Source organism: Podarcis bocagei (assembly GCF_964188305.1).
Source record: "Podarcis bocagei genome assembly, chromosome: 14".
Classification (NCBI taxonomy): Eukaryota; Metazoa; Chordata; class Lepidosauria; order Squamata; family Lacertidae; genus Podarcis; species Podarcis bocagei.
The window spans coordinates 20,104,334-20,130,086 of record NC_138139.1 but is presented as its reverse complement, the minus strand read 5'-3'; the positions used below and the strand labels follow the sequence as shown (position 1 = coordinate 20,130,086).

General features: G+C 46.7%; 2 protein-coding genes across 2 annotated transcripts; one reads left to right on the top strand and one right to left on the bottom strand.

The window, feature by feature from the left end:
- Window positions 1-2,905: 2,905 nt before the first annotated feature.
- On the bottom strand, window positions 2,906-8,757 carry MRPL46 (mitochondrial ribosomal protein L46). Its single transcript, XM_081171318.1, has 4 exons — window positions 8,526-8,757; window positions 5,797-5,974; window positions 4,307-4,480; window positions 2,906-3,319 (listed from the first exon to the last, which is right to left on the bottom strand). Exons 1-4 carry the CDS (start codon window positions 8,727-8,729, stop codon window positions 3,069-3,071), a joined length of 807 nt encoding a protein of 268 aa, XP_081027444.1. The 5' UTR covers window positions 8,730-8,757; the 3' UTR covers window positions 2,906-3,068.
- A 535-nt stretch (window positions 8,758-9,292) lies between these two features.
- On the top strand, window positions 9,293-25,043 carry MRPS11 (mitochondrial ribosomal protein S11). The gene is made up of 6 exons (XM_081171319.1): window positions 9,293-9,591; window positions 13,666-13,782; window positions 16,662-16,760; window positions 18,569-18,698; window positions 22,673-22,738; window positions 24,732-25,043. The coding sequence occupies exons 1-6, from the start codon at window positions 9,308-9,310 to the stop codon at window positions 24,837-24,839; spliced, it is 804 nt and encodes a 267-aa protein (XP_081027445.1). The 5' UTR covers window positions 9,293-9,307; the 3' UTR covers window positions 24,840-25,043.
- Window positions 25,044-25,753: the final 710 nt, after the last annotated feature.

The window sequence follows — 25,753 nt, the reverse complement described above, 5'->3', positions numbered from 1 at the left end:
AACGGCTTAGTTGATGAACAAATCAGCTCCTGAATGCAGAAAACCCAGAAGTGTTCCAGTTTTTTAACGTTTTTCGGAAGCCAAACGTCCAACGCGGCTTCTGCTTGAGTGCAGGAAGCTCCTGCAGCCAATCGGAAGCTGCGCCTTGGTTTTCAAACATTTTGGGAGTCAAAAAAATTTCCAGAACGGATTAAGTTCGAGAACCAAGGTACCACTGTATATGACAATCCAGTGTCCATTGACAAACACCAGATTTAGAGTAAAACAAAGAAAAGTAACGGGCTGTATTGTTAGCCCTATTCAGAGTAGACGTGTTGAAATTTACGGATGACTTAGGCCATATTTGCACTGTACATTTAAAGCACTATCATACCACTTTAAGCAGTCATGGCTTCCTCTGCACCCAAATTCTGAGAGGTCTAGTTGGTTAAGGGGGCCGAGAGTTGTTACAAGACCCCTAGTTCCCTCAGAGTTACAGTTCTCCAAGTGATTTAACAACCAATCCCTCTTGCCAGGGAATTCTGTGAGGAGAACAGGGACCTCCTAACAACTCTCAGCACCCGTAGCAAACTACAATTCCCAAGAATCTTGGTGGGGGGACCATGACTGTTTAAAGAGGAATGGTGCTATTTTAAGCCTATGGTGGTAATCTGGCCCTAGGTACAATAAATTTAATAGGCCTACTCTTGAGAAGTACTAACTCTGGATACAACGTGTCATTTTTAACCCATCCATAGAATTATGTTTTTGGCAAAGGGGAGCAGTATTTTGCCTTTTGCTTCAGGCATCAAGATGCCTTGGGCCAGCCCTGTTCAAAATGCACAGAGACTTTATAAATACTCACTGTGCACAGAGCAGTCTCAGAGGCTGTAGGCACCACAAGAGGACGTTCAATTTGTCGTCAGTGGCGGCTGGTGCCCATTAGGATTGGTAATAATAATAATAATAATAATAAATTTTATTTATATCCTGCCCTCCCCAGCCGAAGCCGGGCTCAGGGCGGCTAACAACAATCAAATAATCAAACAGTCAAATAGTCCCACAATCTAAAAATATTTCATTATAAAAATTAATTAAATCAAATTGATGGCAACCAATTAAGCAAAATTCTGTGCAGGTTGCCAGAGGAGGGAGTCAGGCTGCGCCCTGACCAAAGGCCTGGCGGAACAACTGTCTTGCAGGCCCTGCGGAAAGATGTCAAGTCCCACAGGGCCCTAGTCTCTTGTGACAGAGCATTCCACCAGATTGGAGCCGCAGCCGAGAAGGCCCTGGCTCTAGTTGAGGCCAGCCTAAAAACAAAACCCCAAAAACAAAACAAGACGGAACAAACAAAAATACATAGATAAAAACCACCATTCACGGTGGTACAACATAGTAAACAATAAAAACACCTTTAAAACACCTTAAAATATAAACATCTTTAACATGGTAGGGCAGAAGGCAGAGAAACTGACAAATAGGTGACGTGGGTGGCGCTGTGGGTTAAACCAGAGAGCCTAGGACTTGCCGATCAGAAGGTTGGTGATTCGAATTCCTGCGACAGGCTGAGCTCCCTGCTCCTGCCAACCTAGCAGTTTGAGAGCACGTCAAAATGCAAGTAGATAAATAGGTATCGCTCTGGCGGGAAGGTAAACGGCGTTTCCGTGTGCTGCTCTGGTTCGCCAGAAGCAGCTTAGTCATGCTGGCCACATGACCCAGAAGCTGTACGCCGGTTCCCTCGGCCAATAAAGCGAGATGAGCGCCGCAACCCCAGAGTCGGTCACGACTGGACCTAATGATCAGGGGTCCCTTTACCTTTACTGCCAATGACAGATGGAGCCCAATGCTTCTAGATTTGTCCCCATTCTTTTCACTGTGGAGTTCTGCAAGGGCAACATTGAGAGCGAGAAGAAGGAACTTGACAGCCAGGGGTACCCCCTGGACTGGATGTAATAAGGCAGGCAGGTGGGAGCTGGCAAGCCGAGGCTGGTGGGGCAAAACCCCATTTGCCCTAATTAGATCAGGTTCCTGTTTGCTGCCCCACCTCTTCCAAGTTAAGAGAGCTCACTGAAGTAATCTTTGCAAAGGCCTCTAAAATCCCCTGTATTCTAGACGCAACAGATACTTGGAAAATCAAGTCACAGAGAGGGCAAAACGGAAGGCACTAATTTTGGAACTGTTGCTGGAGTTGCAAGTGTATTGAACCTCCTCCAACCCTATAAATTTTGCAGTCCAAATATATTACAGTTTGTTTCCACAATCCAAGGGTAGAGGAGGTATCCCTTTGCCATCTGTGAAATGGAATTTTGAATTTTGTTAAAACATTTATATTTGAATTGTGGAATAATGATTTTTTAAAATATTTTTTGTCATTTCCATTGAGTACCACAATATTGCCTTATGATGAGCTACTAAAGAGTTGGGGAACCACTAGTCAAAACTAAAGTCTTCTCCCTCGCAACTTCAGCCCATCATCTGCTCCTAATTTTCCAGGTGCTTTAAAAAAGTAGTAAAACTCAGAACATCTATAAAAAGAGATGGGAAGACAGACAGGTCTTGAATGTGCCTGGAAACCGGAACAGGTGAGAAATCCGATTAAAGCCAATTCTGTTTGCCTGTCCCATACAGAACTGTGCAAAAAGGAAGCGGCTTTCACCCCATTCACATATAAGTGACAGCAATCAGTGTGTGTGTGTGTGTGTGTGTGTGTGTGTGTGTGTGTGTACATGCAACAGGTACCACACTTGAGACTGTGATGCCCAAAGGAGAAAGGCTGTTTTACCCCAAGAGGGTTTTCTCAATTAACCTAAAGCCTCTCTAATTCTTCTACATGAGACAGCTGTCTGTACTCTCTATTGTGCTGCGCTAGCCTTGCCAGGAGGTGTGTGTGTTTAAGAGCACACAGCTTAAACATAGGACAGATTCGTTGATTCTTGGACTCTTTTATTTAGCGAAGAGGAAAATACGCACACAAATGGGATCCTTGTCCAGGGCCAAACACGGCTCTGCAAACGGGAAACAAACACTGAACAAATTCTTCACCCAAGGCAGTAATCTTGGCATAGGGATAAAAACACCATCTCCAGCACTCACAAGTCCACAAGAAAGCGAGCAACCTGGGAGTGGTACTTGGGTTTCAAGTAGTCCGCCAGCTCCCCTTTGCTGACCCAGACGTAGTCCACTTTCTCATTGGCCAAGGGCAAGTGGCTGCCCTGTAGGAGGGCTTTGAAGAAGAAGACCTTGGCTCCCGTGCCGTCTTCTGTCTGGGCTGCCTTGGGGAACTTGTACTTGTAAAAGCCACATGGTGCATTGCCTAGGAACTTGGCCTCCATGTGGGTTCCTTGGAGGTTCAGGAGTCAGGCAGGAAAAGAAACAAGGGAGGAAACATATTTGTAAGATCAGGTGATACAGAGACAGCAGAATATACCTGGTGATGAATAATTTTGCCCCTGCACCCCATTTTAAGGTGCCTGTCTTTGGCTGGAATATATAGACCCTGGCACCAACTGCCTCAAATATGCTGAATAATATTTAGCAATTGTACAGCATGCTGAAAGCGCTTCACACACAAGATCCACAAACTGCCTGGGGCAGAGTTTCCCAGACTTATTTGGCCTACTGCCCCCTTTTCAGGAAAACAATATATATTACTCAGCGCCCCCCTGGAAATCTACTTTCTATAAGCAAACAAACAGAAACAGAATAACAGAATAACAGAAACAGAAAAACAGGAACAGAATAACATGTGTTATTTTATGTATCTTTATTTCTACCTACGTCCTACAACATAGTAAAGATGTTGTTGTAAATAAAGACAAGCTTGAAGCTTGAAATTATAAAATTATTTATGAAAATCAAGCATAGTAACATTTAACTCTATGTTACACCGGTAAGCATCATTACACAATAGATGAAACACTTCCAAACGGCTTTTCAAAATTTTCTTCTTTCCTTATGCTTCCACTGCCCCCTTATTTTTATCCAACACCCCCCAATTGCACCCGAGGCTACTACCGCCCCCGTGGATTGTTCTAGTGCCACCCCCCAGCGGATAATATAAAACACTTTGGGGAAATTGGTCTGGAACCTCCCTTCTCTATAAAGTTTCTTGCTCTCTCTCCCCCCGCAAACCCCCACTGGGCCCAGCATTAATTTAAGAGATAAGATTGGTAACAAGTTCCCTGTCCCAAGGGGCTTGCAATCTACCAAAAAATTGTGATAAATAAGACACGAGGGAGGATACAGAGAAAGGAAAGGGAAATAGAGATACCAATCAACAGGGGAAGCTTGTGAGAATGTTTCAGATACGCACACCTTAATCACTGACCTGAGAGAGAGGCTAAGGCCCGTTCTGCTGTGGCTCGCAGAGTCTCCCCTTCTTGCCACTCTGTTTGAGGCAAGAGCCAAATGTCTTGGTCACCAAGCTTCTGCTTAACCAGGAGCAGAAGGTTCTGGTCTAACTTCCTGTTCAAAGATGTCCGGTCATTTTTCTTGTCAGCCTCTGCCAAAGAAAGAAGCCACGAGTCAAAGGAATTCAGCCAGCCAGTGATGAATGGGATTCCCAGAAGTCTTTGCTGAAAAGGCCACATGAAACCATGTCAAGTAGCAACACTCAGTTCAGGTTGCCTAGACAACACGCTAGGAAGAGTTTGGACGCCGCTTGCAACCTGAACAGCATACATCATATTTTGCACCTTCGGGTGACAAGCAGAATTGCGTATTCCCCCCACCTCTCTTTTTATTTTAAAAAAGGTCATTGAAGTAGTTCAGTGTCTAATCTTATTAGACTTATTAAAATTGGCTTTTAGTTTGTAGGGCTCAGACAAAAATACCTGCAGGGGGGTGCACAGATTCTGAAGTGCGTGACCTTTTAGCAACGTCTACCTCTAAAAGTAAACTGCCCTTCTTTCTCCTGCTCAATTCACAAAATCATTTAAGGCAGAGAAGTTGGATTTAGCCAAATTTAACACTGTTTGTTTCGAACAGAGAGCTTGAATGTGAGCATTCCACTTCTAATTGAAGAGTGGGCAGCTGGATGCTCAACGGAGGGTTGCAAATAGCCACTTGCCTAGCTGCCTGTGGCGAACAGGAATTGTCTCCAGGTGAACAAGTGGAGGAATCATGACCACGTTGGTTCTTATGCCACATCTGATTATTAGCAATGAGTAACATGGGCTCAGTTGGGACGCGGGTGGCGCTGTGGGTTAAACCACAGAGCCTAGGACTTGCCGATCAAAAGGCCCCACCCCATGAGCCCACTTTGGACAGGTGAGTGGGACAAAACACCTGTCAATCACCTTGTCATCGTGCCATCAGATGGGCAAGGCAACCCACCTGCCAGCCATCTGATGTCCTTATGCCATTGGCTAATTGACATGTGGCCTCTCCCACCCCCCATCAAAGTCCATTGCACAGAGCTTCCCAAGCACCCAAAAATGGGCACCCAGAAACTGCACACAAGCGGCTTTACTGCTCCTGTAGCAACCAAGTGGTGTGCACTGAAACTGCTGCTAAACCACTGGTCTTCCCACCTCTGTTTTAGTAGCAGTTTCAATGCATGCCAGTTGGTGCTACTGGAGCAATATGCTCCTGTCCTGCCCATCAGTTGAAACAAGTCTTGCTCCAGCAAAGTAACAACCCAGAGCTCACTTTCAGTTGACATATGTTAGGGGGGAGGTGGCTGCAGCTTAAGGAAAATTCCCTGCCAAGCCAAAGGGGGAGTCCTCATGGGCCAAGTCTGGCCTTCAGACTGGAGGCTCCCCTACTGCTGCCCAACAACACCCCAATGAGGTAGGTGGAGGAAGCATGGGCTTGAACCTGTTATCCGAGGGGCAGGATGGAACTTCCGGAATTTTTGTTCCCACAAGTCTTCCACATCTTGAATCAGCACGATCTCCTGCCCAGTGTCGTCATCGTCTTTTTTCCTCCGCAGACGCTCCTCCTCTGCAAAGCGGCGGAGTTCGTGGTCTGAATAGAGGCTTTTCTCCATCTCGACCTGACAAAGCAAAATAAATAGAAAACTGTCCGATCCAGAGCCCAGCCAGCAGGCTTCTGCAAATCATTTTCCCGAGTGCTGCATTGTTTAAGATGAGGTTGGGGAATTCGTGGTTCTCCCATTCTCATCAAGTATGGCAAACGGTCCGAGATTATGGGGGAAGCTGTCCAGCAACATCTGGAGGGCCACATGTTCCAAGATGAGCAAGAAAGAGATTTTTTATTTCAGCATGCAAGATACAACACCAGTAACACAAGATGTAGCATGTTGAACAGAATCCAGGGAACCTCAGTCACCCCCCCCCCCCAAAAAAAAACCTTGTCCCTTGAGTGGTAATTGTGAAAATTACCTCTTACAAAGATTAGATGTATTATTTGTTACGCTGAGGTTTTTTAGCCTTGCTGCTATCAGCCAAAGGCCCTCCAAGCACAAGGCTTACATGCCTCAGAACTGTTGCCGGCACTCAAATTCTTTATTTCACCTCCCCTTCCTCAGACGTCCAGCCCTTATTCATATCTCACTAAACTGAGCTCTGCCGCACGATGAAATCAATTCTGGAGTGGCTTTCAGAAACAATCATGCAGAAAGCAGGCAGGATCTGCTCTGTCCTCCTCCTCCCATACTAGCAGCTGCTTCCAGCTGCTGGAACAACATGGAAGAACAGACTCTAGAAATCACCAGCCCCTTGGGAGCCTCATCTGCGCAGCTTCATCCTCCCCTTCACTATCTGCATTCACTCACCAAGGACTTAATTTGACTCAGCTCAAGTGTCTGCCTTTCAGAGCATCTTTCTTGCTCCACTGAATCTCATGATAATTCTTTGTTGATTTATCCTCCACTTCCTCTTATGTATTTAAGGTATACGTGGGAACCTTTGGTTCTCCAGACATTGTGGAACTACAGCTCCCATCGGTCCCAGCAAGCATGGCCAATGGGCAGGGTTGGTGGGAACTGTAGTTCAGCAGCATCTGGAGTTTTCCACACCTGAATTAAGGCTATACCCAACTACAGTAATACCTCTGGTTAAGTACTTAATTCGTTCCGGAGCTCCGTTCTTAACCTGAAACTGTTCTTAACCTGAAGCACCACTTTAGCTAATGGGGACTCCTGCTGCCGCCGCGCCGCCACAGCACAATTTCTGTTCTCATCCTGAAGCAAAGTTCTTAACCCAAGGTAGCAGAGTCTGTAACCTGAAGCGTATGTAACCTGAAGCGTATGTAACCAGAGGTACCACTGTATACAGAATATACCCATTGAATCTAATGGTCTCAACTTAATCATGCCCATTGATTTCTATGGGTCTACTCTGAGTTAAATAGGAATATAGCCCTAATTGGTTAAATTTCTGTTCTACTTTTCTTCCCAAAGAAGTCCCAGGCAGGAAAACAACAGATTTTTTAATTTTTAAAGGGTGGTACTCTGCCCAAGACCCTGGATAGCTGCTGTCTTTTTAAGAGTAGGCAATACTGGAGTGCCACCTTTATTTTTTTATGATTTTTTTAAATTAAATTTGTATATCACCCTTCGTTTGAAGATTATAGGACAGTTATAAAACAGTAGAGTAAATAAATGCATAATTCCTTTGACGTGGTATAATAATTTTCCATATTAACTTTTAGATAAAGATAATGGGACCTCTAAATTCCGAACATCAGACCACTGCATGTGAACACCAGTTACTGGGTTGGAGGGACAAACCAGGAGATTACTGCTGTCTTCAACTGCGTGCAAGCAGACATCCAAGTAACTGTCTCAGAGAAATCTGGGAAGCTGCTGACTGGGAGAGGAAGGAAGGGTGCTCATTTGACCCTCCAGATGTAATTCAACTCCAACTCCATCAGCCAGTGAGGATAGGAGAATCCCCCGCTGAATTTAACTGCATTTGCTTCTGAGCAAAGCTGATTCAGCCTAAAGCAGCAAGAGGGTACCTGTGGTTCCTCCAGATATTACTGGACTCTCAGCTCCCATCACCCCCAACAATTGGCCACAATAGCTAGGGAAATCCGGGATGGGAGTCCCAACAATCGCAGGTTCCATATCACTGCTATGGGCTGCAAACCAAGCCATGCCTACTCAGAAGTAAGTCCAACTAACTTGTTGAAATTCCCACATTGCTGGGGGTTGGACTAGATGGCGCCAGATATCCTTCCAGCTCTACCGTTCTGTGATTCTACACTCTCAGGTAAGTGGGATTAGGATTGCAGTTTTATCAGTCTGATCCAGCAAAATACTTTATATGGTTTCGAATGGAGGGGAGATTGGGCTGGCAATTTGTTGTTTACAAAATTAAAAGTTTTATATATATATATATATATATATATATCTATATATATATATCTATATATATATATATATCTTTTATTTTTGGTGTGTGTGTTTGTGTGTGTACACTGTACACACACACACACTATACAAATACAAGTACACGCACACACACATAATTTTTTATAAACAACAAAATATTGCATGGGCCACTCTGAGTCTCCCCTTTCCAATTCAACACCCTGCTCCCGCCACCCGATGTGCGCATGCGCCCCTCTGCCTCTTTCACCTGCTGCAGCAGCTCCGTCATTTCTTTCTCCTCCGGACTCATCTCCTGACTGACTCTGGGCGGCCTTTGCAAGCAAAGCGCTCCGAAAAGCCTCCATTTCGGCCCGGCTGCCGCGGAGCCGCCGGAAAGGCCCCTCCAACAAGCGCGGGTCGGCCAGTTCGCCGCAGCCCCGTTCAGCAGCACCCTGGCGAAGGGCGCCGCCATGTTTGTCACCGCCGGACCACAATGCACCGCGGCGGCAACCCGACCTTAGAGGTAGGAATGAAGAGTTACACGCTGCCGGCGATTAAGGACTGTCTTTTATTTATTTCATTTTCCCATTTATAATTACAGTTATTTAGCCTTTCCGCCAAGAAGTGCAACGCCCTCTCCTTATCTTATTTTCACAACAGCCCTGCGAGGCTGAACAGGCAGTGACTGGCCCAAGGTCACCCAGTGAGCTTCATGGGCGAATGAGGATTTGAACCCTCCCAAGTCCTAGTCTGACACTCACCATAATGTCTGCCCCTGCTTTATTTTTACAATGGTTCTTAAAATTACTATTATTTGTGTCGTTTTTCACACACACAATAAAGTCTCAATACGACTCACAAGAAGGTAAAAGAACTTAAATTTCCCCACGAAAATGGACCCGTGTTCGAACAATGATATGATCACTCTTCGTTAATATATTTATGACTTTTCGTTACGTTCACGTTCTGTCGCTCTAGGAAATTCCCATCTCCATGGTGGAAATCCGTCTCTAGTTTCCATTGCTGGCTAACAGGGGGCGACAACGCACCATGGTCGAGGCCTGGGCGCTGTACGTCTCTTCGCCCACGCTTTCTCCAGGCCTGGGCGCCGCCATTTTAGGATTAGTCGTAAGCAGAGGCTCTGTACGTATAGAGGGCGCCGCCATTTTGCTATCACCTATAACCGCGAGAAGAGCTTTCCGCTGTAGCTCCGCCCCTACCGCCCTGCCAGAGCTTCGCGGTGCCCGGCGTGAGGGATCCAGACGGTGGCGGGGAAGGATCATGATTCCTTGGTTGGCGCTTGCCCGGCGAGGGCTTTTGGGGGGCGGCTCGGGGTAAGAAATCGCAGGCCGGGGTGGAAAGGGCTGGGTTGGTCGGGGGGAAAGCTCTGGAGCTTCAGTTTGGGAGGGCTGCTGTTGGGGATGCCAGGCGGCTTTTCTCCCTTCAAGGCCCTTCTGCCTTTGAAGTCAGTAGGTAAGGCAGAAATCCAACAGGTGGAGCATCTGCCATCACTGGGCAGGCTGCTGTTGGGGGTGCCAGGCGGTTTGTTTCCCTTCAGAGCTCTTCTGCCTTTAAAATTTGCAGGGAAGGCAGAAATCCAACCGGTGGAGCTTTGACCCATGCTGGGGGACATCTGTACCCGGTGATTCTATTAACGATTTGCAGAATCGTAGATGCACAAGCTAGTGGAAAAACGTGTCGGACTAAGACTTGGGAAAATCCCTACTGGGCCATGCTCAGTGACCTCCACCCAGTCGCTCGTGTGCAATCTCTCAAGCAGGGATCTTGAGAGGCAACATTTAGTCTGGGTTTGTGGCCCACCAGAAATAGCTGAGTACCACCACCGCAGCCACTTTGGGCACTGCTCCCTGGTTCAGAAGCCGTGGGGCCCCCTCTGCTTTAGTACAATAATGTGTTTATCTCAAGAACACGGGATGAGAGCCTCCTTTGGGCTTTATCAGCCTGACTGAGAGAGTAAAGTGATTCAGTTAAAGGATGGACCCATAGATCTGTGTGGGGAGAGCACTGCAGAAAGTCCCAGGTTCAGTCTCAGACATCTTCCATTAAAAATATCCTAGGTAGCAGTTTTGGGGAAATGCCCCTTGCCCCAGCCTGTCTGGAACTACTGGCAGTAGCGCACAGCATTTCAAAGACACTGAGAGAAACTGGGCTCAATGGGTCATTGGTCTGATCCAGCAGCCTCTTATGGTCTGAAAACCTGGTCAGGTATCTGAAGAAGTGTGCATGCACACGAAAGCTCATACCAAGAACTAACTTAGTTGGTCTTTAAGGTGCTACTGGAAGGAATTTTTTTTATTTTGACTATGGCAGACCAACACGGCTACCTATCTGTAACTGGTCAGTGGGAACACTGCTTCCACCAGGTTATCCCAGATGACCGTGTTGGATACATAGCAGATTCATATGTTCATACAACTTTATTATTATTATTTATACCCCACTCATCTGGCTGGGTTTCCCCAGCTACTCTGGGCGGCTTCCAACAAAAGATTAAAAATACATTAAAACATCAGTCATTAAAAACTTCCCTAAACAGGGCTGCATCCAGATGTCTTCTAAATGTCAGATAGTTGTTAGTTTCTTTGACATCTGATGGGAGGGCGTTCCACAGGGTGGGTGTCATTACCAACTTCCTCCAACTTGGTCCCTCCAGATGAACGACAACTGCCATCAGCCCCAGCCAGCAGTTGTAGTCCAAAACATCTCGAGAGCACCAAGTTAGGGATGGCTGATAACTCACAACTTCTGCACATTCAGCTTTATGTGCTTGGCAAAAATAAAAGGGGCAAAAGGGGGCAGGCATCTGGAGGGGGGGGGGACGACTTTGGCAATCCCCACCCCCATTGCATCCAATGTGTTCCAGCTATACACAAGTTTAGCTTTACGTGATATCCTTGGAACACAGCCTTTGCATTAGCTGAGAATTGTCTGTAGTTCAGTACAGCGGTACCTCGGGTTACATACGCTTCAGGTTACAGACTCCGCTAACCCAGAAATAGTACCTCGGGTTAAGAACTTTGCTTCAGGATGAGAACAGAAATCGTGCTCCAGCCGCGCGGCGGCAGCAGGAGGCCCCATTAGCTAAAGTGGTACCTCAGGTTAAGAACAGTTTCAGGTTAAGAACGGACCTCCGGAACGAATTAAGTACTTAACCCGAGGTACCACTGTAGTATTTCAGACACATCTCTTTCCCTTCCAGATGCTACCAAATTTCTCATCTGTTGGGGGAAAGGTGACAGAACCACTAATACTGTTTTGTTGTGTAGGTAGGTAGACCGGGGATGAAGATATTACAGCCCAGTTCTTGTGAAGGACCACCTTGACCTATATAAACCTGCCCATACACTTGAGATCTACCAAGGGTCCTTCTTCAATGCCTGCCTTTTAGGATGGTGATCAAAGGAGATGGGCGCTACTCAGCGAGGGTCCTGAAACAATCATGGACTTGCCTCTTCAGCTCTGGCACTTGGGAGGCCTTTTGAACACCTTCCTCTTCATGGCTGCCTTTAATTGATATCCATCCATCGCTTGCATCTCCGGAGCAGATTCTTCTATTCTTCTGCTGCAACTTTTTATTAAGCACTCACTCTTTGTGAGAGCACCATTGCACTTATCGGCAGGTTGAAAAATACTATTAAACCCAATCAAATATTTTAAAGTCCCCAGAGCTGTGAGAGGCATTGGTTGTTTTTTTGGTTGGTTTGTTTTTTAAACCCCTCCCAGCTCTTCTGATGCCACAGGAGTTGGTGGCTATTGCAGCAAGGCCGTTGGTTCACATGGAAACGCTTGCAATCTGCTGAAGCGATAGCAATCTCTTCCTCTCCATCCTGTTCAGCAAGGTTATAGACGAGCCCGTTTAATTAATTGCTAGGAGTGTTTGCACAATGTTGCGTGGTTGGACAAGGTCTGCAGATGAACTTCTTTTGTGGATGATATTCTTAATTGTATACGCTCTTCATAACGTATGCTGTTGAAGTAGCAATACAGACTTGCAGTGAAAATGGCCCTCTTCCTATTGAAGTGACAATGCATGGGTTCCTCCCCACCCCCATCCCATTCATTCGAGGCATCCTTGAATTAAGAAGGTGTTTTCAGGGAGTGGGTGTTAAAATACACAACTGATTGCCCTTTTTATTATTCTTGACTAGTATTTCAAGTGATGTCTGGTTTTTAATTCCCTCTTTTGGTGCGCTGGAATGACAATCGTAAATGTCTTGCAAATGTATCAAACAATTCTGATGGCCTTTTGAAAACCACTTTGGGGGGGGGGGGAGAAAGAAAACCACTTGGGGGGGGAAGCCTTGTGAGGTGGGTCAGTTTGAAAATCAACAGCGAGGCTTTGATCTATATATTTTCTCTCTATGTGGACCAATTGTTGATTTATTTACTACTTTAAAAAAACAAGAACAAACCCTTAAGCATCCTCCAAATCATTCAGGGCAGTATATGTGAGTTTTCTTCTCTGACCCTTGCTCCTCCTTGTTTTATTCTCACAACTGCCCTGCATGGTAGATCATTTACAAGTACTTTCCTGCTCAATTGGACCAAGGCAGCTATCAAATCCAGAATCCGATTCTCACAGTAGCCCCCCAGATGCCTGTAGGAAGTTCAGAAGCAGGACTTGAGTGTGACATCGCTCTCCCCACTTGTGATTTCCAGCAGCAACTGGTATTCGGAGGCTTCACTGCATCTTGTGGGAGCGAGTCCCAAAGTTTAGCCCAGTGCTGCATGCAGAAGTACTTCATGCCTTTCTGTCCTGAATAATCCAACATTCAGCTTCGCTGGGCGGTCCCTAGGCTCTAGTATTATGCAATTAGGAGGAGGGGAGCAAAAATCCATCTATTTCCTTTCTTCATGCCATGAGAGAGTGTGACAGGCTTAGGCTACCCGGTGAGCACAATTGCGGGATTTGAACCCGGAACCCCTTCTCCCACTGTGGCCTCCTGCATAGACAAAATGGCAGTATCCACACTCGGGGAGGGTGCTTTGGCGAAATTGGGTGAGCTTCAGAAGTACAAAATAACTTGTAGAAGGAGGGAGATTGCTTGGTAGTCACAGAATACTCAGGGGTAGGGGAAAGAGAGGGGGGGCTAGGGGAGATGGAACAGAAGGGAACCTAGAAGGGGGAACATCCTGGAAAGGCATAGCTGGGCACCCTGAAAAGGAACACTGCACTGCAACATTTTTGTTGCAGGTACAAATTTTGCCTTTTAAAAGTGCCCCCGTCCTTTAAATCGAGCGACTATCAGCAGGTGGAATTTGATTGGCCAGTCCTGAAAATTAATTTTTAAAACTCCGTCAGCCTACTGTGTTGTTGTTTTTTCAGTCACTGCTCTAGCTATGCTAACCTGCCAGATCCGGCTTCTCTCTCCTTATGGCAACTGCAGGGTTACCCTGTCTCGCGGTGTGCAGACAAGTATCCAGAGACTTCAAGGGCAAACTGGGGATTCCGCCAGCCCAGCTGTTGAAGAAGAGGCAGAAGCTGCGAACAACAGCGACTTCAGGTGAGGCGTCGTTTCGCGCGGTTTCGAAAAAAGGCATGAGGCACTGCTGTTGTGACATTCAGAGGGCCCAGTATCCTGTGACCCAAAGGGACCACCTTAAGGAACACGCAGAAACCATAGGAAATTTGAAAACAGATTTCTGGAGTCCCTTTCCAGAAGATCGCTTATTGATCTCGGCTCTTCTGGAGTTGCATCTTTCTGCCTGTGGTTGCAATTGTGTGAAATGCTTTGAAATTGTTTTGTTTGCAGCTTAGTCTCACATGTTTCAACTGAACTTCGGGGAGAGAGCCAGTGTGCACCCAGGAGGTCCCAGTTTGCACACATCCCTCTCCTCCTTCACCCAGTGTTTGTGGTCCTGGCAGTGACTTCACTCCTGCTGTGTGCCTGTTCTTCTTTTGTGTCCATGCAAAGACAGAGTGAAGGGACGCGGGTGGCGCTGTGGGTTAAACCACTGAGCCTAGGGCTTGCCAATCAGAAGGTCGGCGGTTCGAATCCCCGCGACGGGGTGAGCTCCCGTTGTTCAGTCCCAACTCCTGCCCACCTAGCAGTTCGAAAGCACGTCAAAGTGCAAGTAGAGAAATAGGTACCGCTCCGGCGGGAATGTAAACGGCGTTTCCGTGCACTGCTCTGGTTTGCCAGAAGCGGCTTAGTCATGCTGGCCACATGACCCGGAAGCTGCACACCAGCTCCCTCGGCCAATAAAGCGAGATGAGCGCCGCAACCCTAGAGTCGGCCACGACTGGACTTAATAGTCAGGGGTCCCTTTACCTTTAAAGACAGAGTGAGGGCTAGGAGGACTGCCCTCGCTCTGATTTGGCTTCAGGTGTCACTGTGCTGCCAAGCCTCTGAACTTTGCAGTGTGATACAAAACCACACTGAGGGACGGTACCTATAGGATCCTTATACCAAGTCAGAGCATTGGTCCATTTAGCTCAGTATTGTCTGCAATGACTTCCAGGATCTCATGCAAGGGGTGTTTCTGGTCCTACCTGGAGATATCGGGAATTGAACTTGGGGACTTCTGTATGCAGGGCACACACCTTACTTCTGAGTCCCTCCCCTAGATTTCCTGCCCTTCTTTTGCATCTTCAGGTAAAGAAAAATAAAATAGCTGCCATTGATAATGGAGATGCTTACCTCACTGGACTCCTTGGCAGGTTTTGAATAAACATTCACAATTTTTTTACTGATAATAATCAGCTAAACAGTTTGAGGATCTATACAGCTTTGTAACATGCAGAAAATAGCATTATTGGAGAAACCAAAGACTGGAACTGAGGGAAGTGGGGGGGGTGGGGGGGGGGTTCTGTGGGGGGGGAGAGGAAAAATGGGGGAGAAATAAGGATATGTTTTTGGATAATATGTTTTATTATAACTTTGAATAAAAAAATTATAAAAAAGAATTTGTTTTATTCTGGGTTGGTTTATTTGATGTTTTAATGTGCTGTAAACTGCTTTGAGATTTTTCCTGTAAACTGCACCCGCAAATGAGCCACACCTTTAAAATTCAAGGTGGTGGTGGTGGTGGAAGAGGAGGAGACAATACCCAAATATGAGCCACTTCCTTAAAGTTCCCTAGATTTCCTGCCCTTCTTTTGCATCTTCAGGTAAAGAAAAATAAAATAGCTGCCATTGATAATGGAGATGTCTGTTCTGGAAAATGGCTTAAGTGGGGTGTTAGAAATGCAGATATATAAGTTCATCTCCAAATGGCACCTTAAACCTAGTTTACAATCGCTGCCATGAATTGTCTGGCACCATTTTTAAAAAATGAAATTTATTGTTGCTGTTATTATTCATTTCACTTTCATACCGCTTTATACCGTATTGGCCCAAATATAAGCCACACTCCCCCCCCCCCCAAATTTCGACCATGAAAAGTTAAAGTCCGGCTTAAATTTGTGACCTTACAAAAATTAGCTTTTCCGATATCGCTGCTGAAACAGATATACAGTAGAACAGAATGGGTATGAGTGCCTGCGGAACTTTAAGGAACTGGCTCATATTTGGGTATTGTCTCCACCACCACCACCTTGAATTTTAAAGGTGCAGCTAATTTGTGGGTACAGCTTACAGGAAAAATCTTAAAGCAGTTTACAGCACATTAAAACATCAAATAAACCAACCCAGAATAAAACAAATTCAAGCTTCAATGAAAATATTTGAGATCCTTCTCTAAGTGACATTTTGCTTTCCCTATATATTTTTTTAACCTACGTGATTTATATAGCTGCCCCGTAACAGAAGTACTCTCTGTATGGTTCAGTGGTTAGAGTGTCAGACTAGGACCTGGGAGATCAGGGTTCATATCCCCACTCAGTCATGATGCTCAAAGGGTAACGTGGGGCCAGTCACAGCCTCTTAGCCTAGCTCACAGGGTCATTGCAGGGATTAACTGTGGAGGGGGTGAACCATGTACTCCTTGGAGAAAAAAATGGGCTGTAAATGCAATATATAAGCTCTTCTGCTTGCCTGTTTAAGAAAGCTGGAGGCTGCAGCCAGATAGAGATGTCAGTCGCTAATCTGGCATCCAGAGATCTCCACAAGGTCGCAATTGGACCCATGCCAGTCGCAGAAACGCACCTGGCGCCTGGCTAATTTCTAACACTGAGTGAGGGGGCCTCTGAGCCATCCGTGAATGAGTTAATGAAATTAGGGTGGGGGAGATGCCTGCTTGGTCCCAATTTAATTTTACTAAATCTGAGCATCTTAAAGGTAGGAGAATGGGCAAGGTGAAGCAAGAGTAAGCCAAGTGTACTGTTTGCTGTTAAGAATTCTTAAACCTCCCCAGGCCGCACAGAGGTTCTTTTCTGAATGCCCAGACCGTGTTAAGCTTTGCATCAAAACTTCACATTCTCCCTTCCCATTTTACTTTTCAGCTTTTACCCCCCGGCACCAGGGAAAGGGAGCGCTCTGCGGTGGGATGGGAAGAAGTTTGAAGAGATCCCAATAGCTCACATCAAAGCTACATATAACAAGTAAGTGGCAAGTTTCTCCATCTGTGGTGGATTTGCCCCAAGTGTGCAGTTTGGGGTGGGGATCTGTCCCCTTTTAGCGATGGGGCTGAATAAAGACAACATGGAAATGTCTGAGGTGAGAGCCAACCTGACTTAACTGGATTGTTTCACACAATGTTTTGCAAAACAAAATATCAAATGGGGCCTAGGTTTATACATTCCATTAAGGTTCTATATGATGTGGGTGGCACTGTGGTCTAAACCACAGAGCCTAGGGCTTGCCGATCAGAAGGGCGGTGGTTCGAATCCCCGCGACGGGGTGAGCTCCCATTGCTCGGTCCCTGCTCCTGCCATCCTAGCAGTTCAAAAGCATGAAGTGCAAGTAGATAAATAGGTGCCGCTCTGGCGGGAAGGTGAACGGCGTTTCCGTGCGCTGCTCTGGTTCGCCAGAAGCAGCTTAGTCATGCTGGCCACATGACCCGGAAGTTGTCTGCGGACTAACACCGGCTCCCTCGGCCTATAGAGCGAGATGAGCAGGCAACCCCAAAGTCGTCCACGACTGGACCTAATAGTCAGGGGTACCTTTACCTTTGAGGTTCTATATAAAGAAAATTATGCACTGGTTTGCACTAATTCCTGTACAGTGGTGCCTCGCAAGACGAAAAGAATCCGTTCTGTGATTCTCTTCATCTAGCGGTTTTTTCGTCTTGCGAAGCAAGCCCATTGACGGATTAGCGCTATTAGCGGCTTTTAGCAGCTTTTAGCGGCTTATCTGCTGATCAGATCAACTGATAAGTGGCTTAGCGGCTTAGAAAAGGGGGGGGAGGGGAAAAAACCAGCAGGAACTCGCAAGACATTGTCGTCTTGCGAAGCAAGCCCATATGAGATTCGTTTTGCGAAGCACCTCCAAAACGGAAAACCCTTTCGTCTAGCGGGTTTTCCGTCTTGCGAGGCATTCGTCTTGCGGGGCACCACTGTAATTCTGTGAGACTCATGAGCAGGACTAAAGAGGGATGCCCCCATCTCCTTCCCCCCCAATTATTTGCTGTTTGTTTAGAACCATTGGCTGTAGCCCTCTGTAATATTAAAAATCTACAAGGATATTGAATTACAGCTAAAATTAAAGCATGTATGAGACTGGAGTTATTATTGAATATGACTTTGTTTGGCAGACATTCAAGGGTTAAGTATATGACGGTCATACTGAAAGCTGACTGGTAACGTCTTTACAATCTTCAGCCATCTCTCTGTAAAAGCATAACGCTTTGGGGAAGAGAAGGGAGGGAGGGTCACAATTTTTATCGGTGTGTTTCATGATGTTATTGTATTTGTTGTATCTCTTTATCCTTAAACTTAATAATGATTTTATTTTTTATACCTCGCCCATCTGGATGTGTTTCCCCAGTCACTCTGGGCAGCTCCCAACATAATTAAAAGCACAATAGAACATCAAACATTAAAAACTTCCCTAAACAGGGCTGCCTTCAGATGTCTTCTGAAAAGCAGATAGTTGTTTATTTCCTTGTCATCTGATTGGAGGGCGCTCCACAGGGCGGGCGCCACCACCGAAAAGGCCCTCCTCTGCCTGGTTCCCTGCAACCTCACTTCTTGCAGTGAGGGAACCGCCAGAAGGCCCTCGGAGCTGGACCTCAGTGTCTGGGCTGAACGATGGGGGTGGAGACGCTCCTTCAGGTGTATGACAAAGGGGGTGGAGCAGTTTCCGCTGTGAGGTTACAGCATTTGGGATTTTTTAGTCTAGAGAAAAGGCAAGCGAGGAGTGACGTGACAGAAGTGTGGAAACCATACCCTCTTCTCTTCCCTCCTTGCAGCACTCACATCCTGATCACCTCGCATGAGAACGTCGCCTTGACCCTGTCGACCTGCGGTAGCGAAGGGTTCAAGAGCGCCAGGAAGGCCACCGCCATTGCAGCACAGACCACGGGGATCGCAGTAGCAGCTGTGAGTGAAATCCAAGTCACGGCACCCCTGGAGGCAAAGGTTTTCCCCAGGGGGAAGGGCGAGGGCCAGTTTTCCCGCTTGGACGGATCTTCTTGACGCAGGCGGGGAATCCCAGTGTGTTGGCTCTGTGTTATTTGCACAGAGCTCCTCGCTTGCGTCCTGCACCTAGATGATGACCACAAAACTCTTTGCACATTTAAATATATGCTAGTATTTTTATTAGATGTTAAACTTACTGGTCACTTGTCACCCAAAGAATCTCCAAGTGACATTGAAAAAAATATGCATAAATACAGTGGTACCTAGGTTTTCGGACATCTCCATTGATGAACATTTCGGTTTTCGAACACCACAGACCCGGAAGTAAATGCTTTGGTTTTCGAACACACCTCGGAAGTCGAACAGGAAACACAGCTTCCGCTGAGTGCAAGATCCTGAGGCCTAGCTGTCAGTTATTGAGTTTTGAGTTTTTGACCGTTTCAAACTCGGACGGTCTTCCGGAACGGATTACGTTTGAAAACTGAGGTACCACTGTACATTGTACTGTAGAAAAAGAGAAGGAGGGGGTCATATAACACGTTAATGTTTGAAGGAACGTATGAGGGGGGCAGCCCCCCAATAACAGCGATAGAAAACATTGGCAGCACGCCTCCAAGAAACAAAACAATATTCCCACCCAGTAACCAGCAGATAATAGTAATAAAAAACCCACCTCCATTAGCTTGTCAACCTGTGATTTTGATATTGAAATCTTCCCCTCTCCACCCAGAAGACATTGGAGCCCTCAATTCTCAGCAAGATCTTGATCACAAAGATGTTTGCACAAGCAATAGAAAACATGCCGTTGGTTCAGTGGCAAACCCAGGCTTGTGGCTGCATAGTGTAAAAGGAAATATCTGAGTACAGCACTAAAGCCAGTGAGAAAAGGGCTGCAGGGATCACTCTCTCCTTGAAACAGAGCCCCCTTCTTATTTGGGGGCTCGTTCCCTCACTTGATTGACTCATTAACCCATTTAGTTTTGCACATTCTTTCAAGATGGAAATTGGTTTTCTCCTACATCTAGTTCAGTCCAGAGTGCTTGTGAAGAGCTTCTGCGCAGAGATGATGGATGTGTATTGTCAGTTCTTGGTGTCCCAAGGGTCTTGCTAACAGCTTTCTGGGTGTTGGTGTATGTTTTAAGTGGGCTCGTAAAACGGGAATGAGCATTATAAAGGGAAAAGGTTCAGTGTGCCCTGAAACGAGTGGCTTATATTGAGCACTGGTCCTGCTCATTGAAATCAATGGGCCTAAGTCAGCCACATTCATTAAATTCAGTGGGCCTACTCTGAGTAGGACAAACATGTGACTATCACCCTAATTATTTATTTCTAAGATTTGTATTTGCAGTATTGCTATAGAAGAAAAGACCACTAAAATAGCCACTAGATGGCAACCTTCCCATATTATATTCAGGGCATCCCATATTCTCTCTAGAAAGTTGCCAGTAGCCAGTTTGGAAGTAGGAGACATTTAACAGCGCCGCCAGTGTGGTAGGATTAAATGCCCTAGAACGGAACATTTCAGTTTTGCAAATGTAGCAAGTTCTCTCACATTACAAGGCCATAATTCTCGTCTGCAGCCTACAGTGGTGCCCCGCAAGACGAATGCTTCGCAAGACGGAAAACTCGCTAGACGAAAGAGTTTTCCGTTTTGGAGGTGCTTCGCAAAACGAATTTCCTATGGGCTTGCTTCGCAAGACAACAATGTCTTGCGAGTTCCTGCTGGTTTTTTTGCCTTCCCCCCCCTTTTCTAAGCCGCTAAGCCGCTTATCAGCTGATCCGATCAGCAGATAAGCCGCTAATAGCGCTAATCCGCTAATCCTTCAATGGGCTTGCTTCGCAAGACGAAAAAACCGCTAGACGAAGAGAAACACGGAACGGATTCTTTTCGTCTTGCGAGGCACCACTGTACTTTTTCTCTTTTTTTTGCATCTTAATTCATAGAATCATACAACTGTAGTGTTGGAAGGGACCCGAAGCATTATCCAGTCCTATTCCCTACAGTTCCCTTCCTCCCAGAATCCCCTTTTCCCTTTAACGCAATATGGCTGATAGAGAGGAAACCACTACCACTTAGAGCCTATTTGCACAAGCCCCGTCGGTACCTCTGCAACTGCAAAGCTCTTTTCCTGCGGTTTCCTATCCATCACCATTATATTAAAAAAAGATACAGCGGTACCTCGGGTTACAGGCGCTTCAGGTTACATACGCTTCAGGTTACAGACTCCGCTAACCCAGAAATAGTACCTCGGGTTAAGAACTTTGCTTCAGGATGAGAACAGAAATTGTGCGGCGGCAGCGGGAGGGAGGCCCCATTAACTAAAGTCGTTCTTCAGGTTAAGAACAGTTTCAGGTTAAGAGCGGACCTCCGGAATGAATTAAGTACGTAACCAGAGGTACCACTGTAATTCCCCTGTCTGTGGTTTCTTAGAACAGGCCAAGGGCCCATCTAGTCCAGCATTCTGGCCTCTAAGGGGCTGGCAAGATGCCTCTGGGATGCTCACAAGCAGAACTTGGAAGGCGTCATCACTTTTCCCACCTTCAGTACCCAACCACTCTTACTCAGAGGCAATATGGTCTCCGACAGAGGAGGTACAACATGGCCATTGTGGTTTACTAGCTGTCAATAGCCTCCATGAATTTGTCTACTCTTCTAAAGCCATCCGAGGTGTTGGCAATCCCTGCCTCTTGTAGCAGTGAGTTCCACAGCTCAACTGTGTGAAGAAAGATTCGCTTGCCTTCCGCCTGCCAATGTTCTGCTTTGTTGAATGGCTCCGGAATGTAACATTACCAAAGAGGCAGGAGAACGATTTCTTATCTACTTGGTTCTCAACATCCCATCGTCTTATCACGTTGCTCCTCACCCACCGTTTTTCCTAAGCTGAAAAGGGTTGTAACCTTCTCTCAGACAGCAGCTGCTTTCCTAAGCCACATTTGTTGTGATTCTCAGTTTTATGCAACTCCAAAAAGCTTCCTTGCAGTCAAGATCTAGCAACTCTGCTCTCTCTCCCTCTTCACCACCAAGCAGCTGCTCAGTTGCTGACTTCCCATTCTTCCTAAGGAAATCATTAATCCAGTGTGCCGTAGTGGTTAGAGCATTGGACCCGGACCCGGGTGACCAGGGTTCGAATCCCCACCAAAGTCACAAAGCTCATTGGGGGATTCGCTCTCAGCCTTGCAAGGCTGTTGGGAGGTTAAATCAGAAGAGGAGGAGAACGATGCACTGCACCTTGAGCATTTTGGAGGAAAGGTGGGGTATAAATGCAATAAGTATGTAAATAAATATATAGAAAGATATGTGATCATCAAAATGACAGACACAATCCTAAAATTGTCTGCTTCCCCCCCCCCCACACACACACACCGTACTATTTCCCCCCTTCATCCTTCCTGCTATGGAGAGAGGTCTCCTCGCAAGCCACTGTATTCTAGGGGCATGTTATATTTATAATAATATATAATAATATTATATTTTTTATTATTATTATATTTCAGGTACTGACCCTAAACAGGAAGGTTTGTCTCTAGGAGGTTGCCCACCTCAATGACATTCAAAGCTCATGCTCTTGTTGTAAGCCTGAGGGACTGTCTTTGTATAGATTTAGTAAGCTGCTCCGGTGGGGAGGGGTGATTTTTGGCTCAAGCACAATGTGAAGATGCTTAAAAACCATCCAGGCAAGACACAGACCAACCTGGCCCCATACACTGACCAGATAAGGAGCAGCTTGCTTTCCTCTTCCCTCCCTGTTCCATTTTCCTTTGATGAGGTGTCTATGAGAGCATGACCTTGCTGGCAGGGACAGTCTTTATATATACAGCGCTCAGAAAATGTCAGGTGCTTGAGGACTGTTTAATAACAACAGCAGACGTGGAGACCGAACGTGGGGGTGGCTCTTTGGCTAAATGTGCAAAACGTCTTTGTTTTCCCCACCCAGAAAGCATCGGCGAAGGGTGTGTCCCACGTCCGAGTTGTGGTGAAAGGCCTAGGACCTGGCCGCCTGGTAAGTGCCTGCGTTTCCTTACTGAGGATTCTCGTTGGTCCTGCTGTGCTCATTGAAATTAATGGACATTATTTTAATCCACCCTGGGTGCTGTTGGTACAGATGGCACATGACAGGGTGGCAAAATAGAAGAAGGCAAGTCTCTGCCCCTGCCCCCAAGGAACACACAGCCTTTTACATTTTGAAAGCAGGAGAGATGCAACAATGAAAAGGTAGAAGCAGAAACAAATGTGGGGGGCGGACATTGGCTGATTGTTTCAGTTGATGGTGAGGACCAGTGGGGATTGTCAAGAACTTATATGGCTCAAGACACAGTTCTAGGGTGAAACTTTCCTTAAAACGTGCCTTTGCTAATTTATATGCATAGGTGACTCTGGGAAATGAAGGGTCAAGCAATTTTTCCATTGAGAAACTGACCTGTGGTAAAGGAAGTAGCCTCAATTTGGAGTCTTGTTTCTGCCTGAAGTAGCTGGCCACTGAGCCTCCCCATCTCTCCTTAGCTGCTGTTCATTCTCCCTGGGGCACCTTCCTTATAAATCTTTAGGCGCCAGGCAAAAGCATTCCTCTTCAACCAGGCCTTCAGCTGATTAATATTCTACTGCCTTTAAAATGTGGTTGGGGGGGTATTGTAAGGGACGCGGGTGGCGCTGTGGGTTAAACCACAGAGCCTAGGACTTGCCGATCAGAAGGTCGGTGGTTCAAATCCCTGCGACGGGGTGAGCTCCCGTTGCTCGGTCCCTGCTCCTGCTAACCTAGCAGTTTGAAAGCATGTCAAAAGTAGATAAATAGGTATGCAAGTAGATAAATAGGTACCGCTCTGGCGGGAAGGTAAATGGCATTTCGGTGCATTGCTCTGGTTCGCCAGAAGCAGCTTGGTCATGCTGGACACATGACCCGGAAGTTTTACGCCGGCTCCCTCAGCCAATAAAGCGAGATGAGCGCCGCAACCCCAGAGTCAATCACAACTGGACCTAATGGTCAGGGGTCCCTTTACCTTTACCTTATTGTTCTCTCATTTCTGTTTTAACTACTTACAGTGGTGCCCCGCAAGACGAACGCCTCGGAAGACGAAAAACTCGCTAGACGAAGGAGTTTTTCGTTTTCTTAGCCGCTTCGCAAGACGCATTTCCCTATGGGCAACTTTCGCTTGGCTCTAATAGAAGGGTTTCCCCCACAAACCAAACTGCAGTAGAGGGGAAGAGGGTAGAGAGGACACCACAGACCGGATTAGAAGGTGGTCAGGGAAGGTCTTGGGTTCAATATGCAGCATCTTATTCATCTATTGCATTTATATCCCGCCTTTTTCTCCTCAACAACCCTGTGGGGTAGGCTAGGCTGGGAGGCAGTGGCTGACCCAAGCCTCATGGCCAAGCTGGAATTTGAACCCTGGTCTCCCAGGTCCTAGTCAGCCACTCGAACCGCTACACTACACTGGCTCATCTCCAGGTGAGGCTGGGAGAACCGCTGCCAGTCAGTGCGTAGACCCAGGATTCTCCAACCCCATGCCCTCCGTCTGTTGTGGACTACAGTTCTTATCATCCCCAGGCAGTATGTCCAGTGGTCAGGGATGGTGGAAGGTCTGGAAAGCCTGATTTTGACAATAAAGTGGTCTGATTCCATATAAGGCCCAATCAGCACTCCGCTTTAAACAATCATGGCTTCCCTCCCAAAGAACCCTGGGAAGTGTAGTTTGTTAAGAGTTGTTAAGACTCCTCCTTCTTCTCACGGAGCTGAGTTCCTAGGGAACTCTTGAGAATTAGAGCTCCGAGAGGGGAGCAGGGGGGTCTCCTGGCAACTCTCAGAACCTTTAACAAACGGCATTTTGAGGGGAAGCCATGATTGCTAAATTGGAAACCACAGTGTGCTTCTTTTTTAAAAGGTATAGTGCCGATGGGGCCTGAGTCAGCTTCTCTCTCATCTTCCCATGCAGGAAGCTAAATGTTGTGTTGTCTGAAGGGTGGAAAAAACACTCCTCTCTCTCTCTCTCTTTCAGGCAGCCATCAAAGGACTTACCATGGGTGGCTTGGAAGTGATTTCCATCACAGATGACACCCCAATCCCACACAATGGCTGCCGGCCTCGAAAGGCACGAAGGCTGTGAACCAGGAGCAGAGAGAGGAAGAGAGACTGTGTTTGGGGCTCGTGCTTCTGATGCGCCTCCTGTAGCCATCTTGAGGGGGCAGCACTACCTGCCCCTCATTCCTCTGTCAATGGAGATGGCCTTGAGCTTAGCCCAGTCACAGAACAAGCAAGTGGCTGTTTTTATCATCCAAACAAGTCTTGCCTATAAAATCTGTAGGTTAAAGTTGCCGCCTCTAAATGTCTCCTTTCTCAGGCTGCCACATTTTTATTTTACTCTATTTTCTCTCTGGAATTCCCCAGGAAGAGGGATTGATGACCAAGCCACTCTTGTCACTTGCTGTTCTGTGAAGGAAACAGGGGGTCATATCCCTACGTTTTAAAGCCCATGGCTTCACCCCAAAGAATCCTGGGAAGTGTAGTTTGCCCCTTCTCAGAGGTGTGGTTCCCAGAACCTTTAGCAAACTACATTTCCCAGGATTCTTTGGGGGTGAAGCAATGTGCTTTAAATGTCTAACGTGGAGGAGAGTCTCTTGTCTAAAGAAGACCAGAAGGAGGTAGGGCCGTTCCTGGAACTTCTCAGGGAATTGGAGTGGGTGGGTGTGAGAGCATGCCACAATTTGTTTCCCTACACCCTGCCACGCAGCTCGGAAGGTAGGTTGCTCCCAGTCCCCCCTCCCCAGTTCCCCAGTTTAAACAGCCCTGTTATCTGTTCCCGATAACCTCGTAGCTGGGACCCACAAATGTTGACCATTGCAGCTGGGAGGTTGGCTGATTACTCAAAGCCAGCCTTGCAAGAAAGCTGAGCAGAGCCGATGCTTATGGTTAATGAACAGCCAGCAAACATACTTTGTTTTGTCATGAGCGCTAATGGGGCGTAGATTGCTCCCCTTCGGTCCAGCTGCCAGCTCCAAAGTGAATGTTGTTGTGTCTGAC